This window comes from Acinonyx jubatus, chromosome A1 (assembly GCF_027475565.1).
Source record: "Acinonyx jubatus isolate Ajub_Pintada_27869175 chromosome A1, VMU_Ajub_asm_v1.0, whole genome shotgun sequence".
NCBI classification, from domain to species: Eukaryota; Metazoa; Chordata; class Mammalia; order Carnivora; family Felidae; genus Acinonyx; species Acinonyx jubatus.
In genome coordinates this window covers 110,113,553-110,124,916 of record NC_069380.1, presented here as the reverse complement: position 1 = coordinate 110,124,916, position 11,364 = coordinate 110,113,553, and the positions used below count along the sequence as shown (strand labels likewise).

General features: G+C 38.8%; 1 protein-coding gene across 1 annotated transcript; it reads right to left on the bottom strand.

Annotated features, from left to right (window-relative positions):
* Positions 1-1,333: 1,333 nt before the first annotated feature.
* Positions 1,334-11,157, bottom strand: CAMLG (calcium modulating ligand). The gene is made up of 4 exons (XM_015087607.3): positions 10,895-11,157; positions 8,752-9,209; positions 7,026-7,091; positions 1,334-1,951 (listed from the first exon to the last, which is right to left on the bottom strand). Exons 1-4 carry the CDS (start codon positions 11,076-11,078, stop codon positions 1,760-1,762), a joined length of 900 nt encoding a protein of 299 aa, XP_014943093.2. The 5' UTR covers positions 11,079-11,157; the 3' UTR covers positions 1,334-1,759.
* Positions 11,158-11,364: the final 207 nt, after the last annotated feature.

The window sequence follows — 11,364 nt, the reverse complement described above, 5'->3', positions numbered from 1 at the left end:
TGGGGTTTGAACTCACAACCCCAAGACCATGAGTCACATGTTCCTCTGACTGAGCCAGCCAGGCACACCTAATTAACCAGCTCTAAGTGTCTCATAACCTTCTTATTGTTTTTAGGACCAATGGTGGTGACACACATCCATTTATACAACTAATCTGGTCGAAGATGTCACTTTTCCATCTAGTTTTTACTCATATACATTTCGAGTCCTTGAAATTTCTGAAGTAAAAAATTCTTCATGATTCCCAACACTAAGAAACTACCATTTCTGTTTGACACTACTCAACAAACTTAAGCAAATAGTAAGGCAGATGCCAACTGGCTGAATAAAAAAAATGGCACTAACAGACACAGACATCTTATAGCCAACTCTTCCCTCTGAAATAAATTTGATAATGATCTATAATTATTAAAGCTTGGCATGTGTCAACCGACTGAAAGAGGCTTTTTTTTTTTTTTTTTTTAAAGACACAAAAGAAGTTAACACGTACAATTGAAGACCACTAGTGTCTTCCTAGGGATTGGGAGGAAGATGACAAATCCGAGGATGCTTTTTAATCTTCTTGATTCTAGATTCGTTATGGAATCAGGAAGAACATGTACTCATCATCTTATCCTAAGTCAGGGGATACACTTAAATTACTATACTTATTCTCTATTATTCTAGTTCAAAGTAAAATGACAAAAAATGAAGACTTTGGGAGTAATGAAAAAAAAAAGGTGTATTTTTTAGCGGTGCCTGAGTCAGAGGGGCGTGCAACTCTTGATCTTGAAGTCATGAGCTCAAGCCCCACACTGGATATAGTGATTACTTAAATAAATAAAACTTAAAAAAAAAAAAAAGATATATATGCTTTTAATTAATATATATCCTTTCACAAGGATTAATCAAATAGACCATACAAAAATCTTTAAGGTAATGTGATAACAAGCAAAATTAACACCTAATGTTTTATAACCTTCCAAATATGACAGTTACCAAGTTAGTTAAAAGGGTATCTATGACAGTGGGTTGCATACCACAGTCAATTTTCAAATTTCATTTTTATACATACTAATCATGCTGTTCTAGTTTGCTTTAAAACCTTAGTTGTAGAAAATGAAAACTCAAAAGTGAAAATTTCCAATTCTGAGTTTGGTAATAAAAAAATTTTCATAAATAAAAATTAAAATAAATATCCTCATAAATACCTTCTAAGTTCACATGTATGTTAATCACTTCATCTATTACTCCATATTTAGGCTGAAGTAAAAATTAAGATACTCAACAAGATAAAATTGGCTACCTTATTCAGCTCTTATAAGTTAAAACGTGCAGACTTAACATTAGACAATTCAGTTTCTTTCATTTTATTTTTAAGACAGCTCCATTTCTCAGGACAGAACAACACAAATACAAGTCGCAGCCTTTGGGGCTGGCTGAGACCGTGTGCATCTGCTCTCCTAAAAGCAGTAGCTCAGCTCCCAAAAGAGGAATTACAAATCTTAGAAGTTAGGGAAAGGTACAGACTAGGGATTCTAATCAAACAAGAAAAGTCAATTAGTGACCATGGTAGTATATTCTTCACATCAGTATTAATACAAACTCAACACTTTTAAATCAGGGAACCTGCCATTCCATTACTAATCAAATGATTTTACAACCCTATAAAGTAAAAGAATGACATAAAGGTGTAAACTGATTTGCCTCTTTTAGAGACACTGCAATATAGATGAGAAGTTGCTTTTTTATAAGCTTCTCCTTCTGTGTTCTCCAAGCTTCATGGTACTTCAGAGCCCCAGTAATTGAGGAGTTCATGACAAAAGATAAAAGTGAAAAAGTAGACACAGAGATCTGTGAAAACTTCTCCCATTTTACTATAGGTATCCATCGATCGATTTATCACTTCAGCAGGAATTCCAGATAATAGAAGTGCAGCTGTTAGTACTGTTGTCTTTATCTTCTTTTCACCCTGTACACAGAAAGACTTAAATAAATCTTACAGCTTTCAGAAGACTACTTAAGCTCTATACATACATGATCAGTGCTGCTATTTTCACCGAAATGATTCAAAACTATTACTGAAGTTTCAATACATCAATCAGTAATATATCAACCAACATTTACTAAGCATATAATGTGTAAAGCATATAATGCCTATCGCTAGGCAATAATGGGAAAGACACCATTCATGCTATCAAAAGTGAAAAAAAAAAGCCTTAGAGGCAAGGCAAAAATAACAATTTAAGATATATACAACCGCACAAGACAAAAACAGGAAAAACATTACTACACAGGACATAAATAACTGCTAAATGAATGGCATGGATAATGTATAGCATAGTGGCTCAAAGAAGATAGAAATTAGTCCACGGTTATATGCATAAAGAAAGCACAGTGAAGATCTTATTTCAAAAGGAAGTAGAATTGGAAATTGAAAACAGGCCTTCAAGAATGAGCAAGATTTAGCTGGATAAAAATGAGAGGAGAAATCTCATTGTAAGGTAAGTCTCACGACAACAAAAGCCTGAAAAGTGACAGCCACACTAAAGGACAGAGTTATTCGTGACAGAATCATCACAACATTCTGTAGAGCCCTATCTGCCTTGCAAAGGAATTCACACTTGTTACGCATGCAGTAGGATATCATGGAACATGTATCCCCTGATAAAATTTTCTCATCTAATTTTTAGATTTAAGGCTGAATTTTTTTTTTAAAGAGTACTATTATCTTTTTTTTTTAATCTTAATTTTTGAGAGAGGAGAGAGAGAGAGAGAGAGAGGTCAGGGGAGGAGCAGAGAGAGAGGGAGACATAGAATTCGAAGCAGACTCCAGGCTCTGCACTGTCAGCACAAAGGCCAATGCAGGGCTCCAACTCACAAACCATGATATCATGACATGAGCTGAAGTCGATGCTTAACCGACTGAGCCACCCAGGCGACCCAAGGCTGAATTTTTATTTATCAATTTGGTTATCAACAAACCCAGTCACATGATTAAAAAACTTTTTAAATATAAAAAGCAAAGGTTACCCAAGAGAAAATAGAGCCTATGTCTACAAAAGGATTCAAAGAAATTGTCAGCTGCTTTAGACATAATAACCAAAAATTGGAAACAAGATGACCATCAAGAGGAGATGAGATCAACAAATGCACACAGTCATACAATGGAATATTACTAAGAAAAAAAAAGGGGGTATGGATGGCCTGATACACTCAAAAACATGGATGAAACTCAATATTATGCAGGATAAAAGAAGCCTTGCACAAAAAAGTATGTACAAGAATGATTCCACATATATGAAATACTAAAACAGGAGCAGCGGGCTGGCTCTTGATCGCGGGGTTTTGAGTTTGAGCCCCACGCTGGGTATAGAGATTACTTAAAAATAAAATACTTAGGGGCACCTGGGTGGCTCAGTCGGTTAAGCATCCGACTCTTGATCTCAGGGCAGGTCATGATCTCCTACTTCATAAGCTGGAGCCTCACAAAAGGCTCTGCACTGATGAGGCAGAGCCTGCTTGGGATTCTGTGTCTCTCTTCTCTCTGCCCCTTCCCCACTTGTGCGTACTCTCTCTCTCAAAATAAATAAACAAAAAAAAATTTTTTTAATAAATGAAATCTTAAAAAAAAAAGGAAAGAAAGAAGTACTAAAATAGGCAAAAACTAATCTATGGTGGGAAAAAAACAATCAGACCCTCCGGTTGTAAGGGGCTGAAAGCTGACTGAAAAGGGACACAGTGGAAATTCCTAACAGTCATGTTCTAAACCTTTAAAGGATTTGGGATACACAGGCTGACAAAACTCACTAAAGATTTGAGCATTTTACTGTATGAAAATTTTACCTTAATGAAAACAAGAATAACCATAAACAACCACTGAATTGTAGTTAATGACACCTGACCAGAACATGTAGGGGTAAAGCATATTGATGTCAACATCTACAACATACTTTGAAACTCATCAAGGAAAAAAAAAAGATGCACTGAAAATGGATAAATTGCATAAATCATGATAATATAACAAAATGTTACTTGTAGAATTTAGGTAATAAGGAGAAATGGGCGCTCACTGTACAATTCTTTAAACATTTCTGTCTGTTTAAAAACTGTTCCAGGGGCGCCTAGATGGCTCAGTCGGTTGAGCATCTGACTTCGGCTCAGGTCATGATCTCACAGCTTGTGAGTTCAAGCCTGGCATTGGGCCCTGTGCTGACAGCTCAGAGCCCGGAACCTGCTTCAGATTCTGTGTCTCCCTCTCTCTCTGCCCCAAACCACTGACATTCTGTCTCTGTCTCTCTCAAAAATAAACATTAAAAAAAGAATTTTTTCTTAAGTGTTCCTACAAGGGGCACCTGGCTGGCTCAGTCGGTAGAGCATGTTATTCTGGATCTCGGGGTTGTAAATTCAAGCCCCATGCTGGGTGTAGAGGTTACTTAAAAATAAAATCTCTAAAAAAAAAAAAAAGGTACCTGGGTGGCTCAGTTGGTTAAGCTCTTGGTTTTAGCACACATCATGATCTCATGGTTTGTGGCTTTGGCCCTGTGACAGGCTCTGCGCTGGCAGCATGGAGCTTGCTTGGGATTTTCTGTCTCCCTCTCTCTCTGCCCTTCCCCCACTCACTTCTGTTCACATGCACTCTCTCTCTCTCAAAAATAAGTGATAAACATGTAAAAAAAAGGAAAGAAGGAAGGAAGGAAGGAAGGAAGGAAGGAAGGAAGGAAGGAAGGAAGGAAGGAAGGAAGGAAGAGAGGGAAAGAAAATAAAATGAAACAAAGGGGTACCTGGCTGGCTCAGCTGCTAATGCATGTGACTCTAGATCTCAGGGTGGTAAGTTCAACCCCATGTAGGTGTGGAGATTACTTAAAAAAATTGTTTTTTATCTTAAAAAGAAAAGTTACAGGGGCACCTGGGTGGCTCAGTTGGTTAAGTGTCCAACTCTTGATTTCAGGATCTCATGGTTTATGAGATCGAGCCTGGAGTCGGGCTCTGCACTGACAGCTTGGAACTGCTTGGGATTCTCTTTCTCTCCCTCTCTCAAAATAAATACGCTTAAAAAAAAAAAAAAAAGACACATCCATAAAAAAATGTTTTGTTTAGAGAAAAGTACAAAGTATACAGTAATCTCCCTTCCTTTTCTCTCCCCCATTTACCTAGTAACCCCCACACATTCCTATCACAAATAACTGCTGTTAATAGTTTCATGTAATATTTTTCCAGAGTTTATGGGATTCCTGGCTGGCTCAGATTGTGCGAATCTTGTTATCAGGGTTGTAGGTTTGAGCCCTATGTTGGGTATAGAGATTACTTAAAACTAAAATCTTAAAAAAAAAAAAATCACAAAACTTCCAGTTTCTTCACACATACACAAACAAAATCAAATATATATTATCCTCCTTTTTATGAAAAAAGCAATATACTATAGATCCTATGCTGCATTTTGTTTTCTTCTTAGTATCTCTTGGCGAGCTTACTATTATCTATACATCAGAGCTTCATCATTCTGAATGGATATGCCATAATTTAGTGAGTCATTTTATTTTTTTTTAATATTTAAAACATTTTTGGGGTGCTTGGGTGGTTCAGTCGGTTGAGCGACCGACTTCAGCTCAGGTCATGATCTCACAGTTTGTGAGTTCAAGCCCCGTGTCGGGCTCTGTGCTGACAACTCAGAGCCTGGAGCCTGCTTGGGATTCTGTGCCTCCCTCTCTCTCCGCCCCTCCCCCACTCATGTTCTGTCTCTCAGAAATAAACATTAAAAAAAATTTTTTTTTTTAAAGAACATTTTTATTTTAAGTAGACGCCACACCCAACATGAGGCTCAAACTCTCGGCCCAGAGATTAAGAGTCATATACTCTATTGACAGAGCCAGCCAGGTGCCCCTAATAGGTCATTTATTAGTAGACATCTTCGTTGTTTCCAAACTTTGCTATTGTAAAACTATAATCAGTGTTTAAAGAATTAATTTCTAAACAGACACTTTAATTAATTACTTTTCTTGGGGGGGCGAGGTCAAAAAATATACATCTATATAATCAAAAAAACTAAATAAATTTTAAAGTAAAATAAAATTACATTTCTTTCTTCTCTCTCTTACTTTATATATATGGCCTATTTGACTCTTCATAAATATAAATGTTTCAAACCCCATTCAAAATACACATGAGGGGGTGCCTAGGTGGCTCAGTTGGTTAAGCTACCAACTTCCGCTCAGGGCATGATCTCGCATTTCATTGAGTTCCAGCCCCAAGTCAGGCTCTGTACTGACAGCTCAGAGCCTGGAGTCTGCTTTGGATTCTGTGTGTGTCTCTCTCTCTCCCCCCCTCCCCCACTCATGCTCTGTCTCCCTCTCTCTCTCAAAAAATAAACACAAATAAATAATAATAACAAATAACTAAGCAAATGACCAAGTACCTGTTTTTCAGTAAAAAACTCATACAAAACTCAATCACATAAGTGAGGTTATTTTCTCCACCATTCAAGTCCCATAAAACTGTGTATACATTTGTAAGTAAGCCAACTAGGTAAACACGAACACTCTACATGATTCTGTAATGCAGTTTTGGCCAAATATTTCTTGAAAATACCAGGCCCTTGACATTAAGATAAACAGCACTGCTGTTAAGCATCTAGAAAGGAGCACAGTAAGATAAATGGCCCCTCTTAAAATTAATTTCCTTTATTACAGACAATGCATCACTACATTCACTAAGTAATTAAATTCAATACTTTCTTAGACAAGTACTATTCAAATTCTGTAGTTAAGTTTTTCCACCAGTCTATGGTAGATCGACATATTTGTAAAATATGATAAAAATGTTATGGCAATTTCAAATTGCTAACAAGTTTCTAATCACTCCCTCCTGAACTTAACTCATTATAAATAGAAATGAAAGTTTTAAGATCAGCATTGGTGGGACAATGACACTCTTAGTAACACTGATTCAGACCATGAGTATGACTAATTTTTTTTAAGCTCTTAGAATTATCTAATCATTAATCGGTCTAAACACATCACCCCAATTTAGAAAAAATTTTAATTTACCTTAGGAAAGTATTTGTATAGTCCCATGTACGCAAGTTGTAAAGTAAGAAACGGAGCAAATATGGACTGTGAAGACAGAAGATAAAGTTATGTATTTCCAACATTATCATTCAAATCACAACAAATCAAGCTAAACTAACAGCAGCTGTAAAATTCCAAGCAAAAACATGGTAAAAAAAAAAAAAAAAACCAACAACTTAATTTTAGTGGCTGAGAGCAGTCTTGTTTCTGCAGAAGGGTGAAAAAACTAAAAGGACTAGATTTCCTTATTATAAAACTTATAATTAAGTTTATAAATAAGTTTATAATTAGCTTATAATTAAGTCCTTATTTAAAAACATGCTTCTCAAGTCACATTATTTTGATGTCCCCCAAAATGTCTTCTCTCACAAAAATTTACTCTTTAAATGATTTAGAGTATTCAATGGTGATAGATGTGTAACACATTATGCAGTAACATCTCTCTCACCGAGAAGTAACTAACTGACAATTTCAAAGCACACATAAAGGCCCAGTACTCAAAAGATAACATGCATTCCCAGACTCTGGGGCAAGAAGTTGACTTATTAACTCTATCTCTGGCATCCAAATGACAAGCTTTTCTTGTTATAGATAAAATGGCATGGTTTTCTTGCTTCTCACACAATATAATCAGAAAGATCAAAACAATAATTAATTTACATTTATTCCTAAACGTAAAAATATTATGGAGTGAACGAGCAAACAAACATCACCAGATGGAAGTACTTAGAAATAGCAGCTGAAAATCTCATAGCAAAAAAACCCCAGAAAACCAAAAAAACCTCACACAAAAATGAGGCATAAAAATAGGACCTAACTTTCAAATCATAAAAACACAGAGCCCTCTCGATAAGAGAAAGCAGCTACACATCTCACTAAATGCTGAAAGCTAGGACAATTTAACATCAGAAAAAAGTCTGTACAACAGATTCTCACTTAAGAAAAAATGCATAAAACTGATTTTAAGAAAGGTTTTTGCCGAGTAACCTAAACTTTCATAATCTGAAAAATTTGCTTATGTACCTGGTACCTGGTAGATATTCTTTAAATGTCTAGTGAATGGAAATACTTCGAAGAGCAAGACACTAAACTATGAGCTATGGCTTTCTTCAATTCTCCCGGCACGTTCTGGTAAAATAAAGACGAACTGCCATTATGATGATACTACCACATTATAAAATGCTGAGGTGCTTTCTGAACGACAGGAAAATTATGTGGTTCAGGATTATATTAAATTAAAGCTCCTGTTCAGGACCACAGCAACTGCATTTTAAGGTTTCAAATTATTTGAAAAGTGGTAATTAATCTATAGTACATGTAGATACTTTACCCTTTGGCTTTGGAAAGCAACTGCCCAGCTGTCACTTAGCGATGTGACCTTGGGCAAATGACTTAACCCCTGAGGCTTCATTCCTTCATCTATAAAACACAGAGTCCAATGATACCTAGTTGAGGAGGATGAGGTTAAATGAATTAATACATGTAAAGCACTTAGAATGCTGCCTAGAATACAGAAAGAGTTAAGCAATTATTACTGGGCTCTGTATTTAACCAGGACATTTCATCTATATCTAGGTGAACAGCAGTTTATACTATATCCCCAAACAGCCACATGAATCTGGTAAACAGTAATATTGGCAATCAGTCCCACAGATTAATAGTCCTCATCACATAACCAATTTGCATTTTCCATTATGTTTCTTACCAAGTACTTGCAAACAAAAGCTCTGACTCCAAAGGCAAGAAGAGCACATCCCACCAATCTAAATATTCGAAAAGAGTCAAATTCTTCTGCTGTATTTCCATCTTCTTGATTGGGTTTCTCACTAATCAGCTGTTTCCGTAGCTTCATTGCTTCTTCAAATCTGGAGAGGTACTGTTCAAGGCCATGGCGAGAACCCCTCTGGACAGTGTCTGCTGTCAGGTCCCCTCTGTTCCGCTGCCGGAGCTCAAGGTTTACATCATTACTGCACTCAGGTGGTTTAATGAAAGAGTCCAATCTGTCTCCCAGCTGAGTCCCCTTTACCTCGGCCACATCACTTTGCTGGTCAGTAGTTCCTGTACCAACAGAATCGCCCAGCACTACTCGCTTTGAAACTGAAGGGATGGTGAGAGAGTTCAGTTTGTCACTGTCCTGCTTTGATTTTGTTTGACCTTCTTCTTCTGAGAAGAGAAATTTAGAAGCCTTATGTAGTGTATACTGGCAAACACCTTTCACGTTAAGATTAAAAAATATGCTGCTACTGGTAGAACTCTGCAGTCTCTGAATCTAAATACTGGTTCCGCATGAAAAAATAAACTAGTTCCTTCCTCTACACGCTCAAAATACATCACTCCAGAAGAGTTTTCCTGCAAAGGACATAATCCAAATTTGGGGAGTAGAAGACTAGCAGACAAATTGGGAAAGATGGTCATGGATGGAGCAAGCCAAAAAGACCAGGTTTTCATGGATAATGTATCCCAGAAGTATGACTGCACTGCCTGCTCTAGCCTATCTGGTTAAAAATATAAAATGATTAAAGCTCTTTAAAACCTGTATTTTAATATTACAATTCTGAATCCAGAGTCCTGTCAGCATAGGGTGTGGCATATCCTACAGCTACTGTTTACGTAATCCTCCCACTGTAGTGCTGGAGCCATTAGTAGGTACTTAAGCAGTTTTAGGATGCTTTTCCGGTTTAAATACAAAATAAAGCCTTTAGTGACAGAATGTTCAAAGCAAAAGAACAAAATACAGAATGTACCTCGAGAAGGATAACAAATACATGTCTTGGGAAAGAATAAATACCCTGCTTTTAATTATTAAAGGGAGAAATGTGTTTTCTAGCTGCTGTTCTAGATGAATTTGAAAAAGCGCTTCTTACCTTTCCTACTAGTTCTGGCTGCAAACCTGTGAACTATCTAAAAGTTCAGAGCTGTCTATCTAAAGCCCCACAGAAATCACAAAGATTTAAGTAGCTTGCGAACAGTGACTAAGCGTCAATTACTACAGGCACTGAATGGAAACTTGGAGAACACTAGCTCATATTAAGCGTTCCATAAATAATCACATGAAAAAAATTTTTTAGGAACTCATTGTACATGCATTCGGGGAGAAATGAGGAACTCTCTTTAGGGTTAAATGCAGTTCCTGACATCAATCTCAGCACACTAAGAGAGAAGACCTCTGGTGGGCACGGCCCACTTGTTAGGGTACAGAGAATGGTCGCTCCAAATTTATTCTCCTGTTGTTGAAAGCCTGCAGATGACAGTGTTGAGGGCACTGAACACAGACACTACGATATGACCGTAAGGGTCCTAGATCCACGTAGGAAGGACTAGGGGGGCAGTTCAGTAAGCACAAGCTCCCCTGTGCCGACAGAATAACAGCGAAAAGCAAAAAAAGGAAGATAGATACTAGGGAAGGCACTAGAAGGGAAAGCATCTGGAACGGAAAGAAAGCCAAGTATTCTTCCTGAAGGGCACAAGAGAGCAATGTAACCGGGGCGGAAAATGTGCGCCCTTCAAAAGAGGGGAGGGCGTGGGGAAAGAAGGGGAACAAGGGGCTGTCTAGCGTACCTGGGCAGAGGGCACCATGCCATAGGGCTCAGGAGCCAAGGTTTCACAACCTGGGGCGGGAACAGGGAAAATCTGAGAGCGAAACCTACGGAAAACTGAAGACAGGTACTAGAAACGTCCAGAGATTAAGAAGTGAGAACTTGAGACATCACCTAAAAAGCAGGGACAGAGGGGAGGTCAGAGAGCAGAGGTTTGTCAAAAAGATCAGCGGGGCGTTGGAGGGAAAGCAAGAACGATCCTCAAGACTCAAAAAGGTGGGCGGGAGCTGAAGGGAGATGGGAGGTTCTCACCTGCGCCACTCCCGGGCCTGTGAAAGCCCATGATCCGGTTGATGCGCTGTTCCGAGTTCATAAGCAGCTTCCTCCGCCGCAGCTCGGCCCGACGCTGGGAAGCCGACAGGCCTGAGCCCGCTGGAGCCCCCGGCCGGTCCCCGCTATCTGTCGCTACGGTCACAGGCTCCATCTTCCCCTCCATAGGTAGGGAAGGATGAAGGTGGTGCTGCAGGTAGCAGAGGCAGCGCAGAGACTTCAGGCCAGGCCGCAGGGCGCGAGCCGCCCCCCTCCCCGCCTCCCCCGCCTCCCCCGCCTCCCCCGCCGTAGGCCCGCCCCTCCAGAACGCCAAGCCGGAGAGGCTGGCTAAGCATGCGCGCCACCCGACCGGACAAAGCGCGAGTCTCACGCCGCCATTTTGAATGAGGGCAGAGTGGGCCAACCTAGTTCCTCCTGCCTGTTTTAATTATCAATGTTCCTCTCCTCCGTCG

What these genes read in the sequence shown, in the direction of transcription:
- CAMLG (XM_015087607.3), bottom strand. Translation starts at nt 11,078, where the DNA reads ATGGAGGGGAAGATGGAGCCTGTGACCGTAGCGACAGATAGCGGGGAC. An exon ending in CAGGCCCGGGAGTGGCGCAG is followed by an intron (nt 9,210 to 10,894) that starts GTGAGAACCTCC and finishes TTCTCTTCTCAG; the next exon opens with AAGAAGAAGGTCAAACAAAA. An exon ending in CTTTTGTTTGCAAGTACTTG is followed by an intron (nt 7,092 to 8,751) that starts GTAAGAAACATA and finishes CTGTCTTCACAG; the next exon opens with TCCATATTTGCTCCGTTTCT.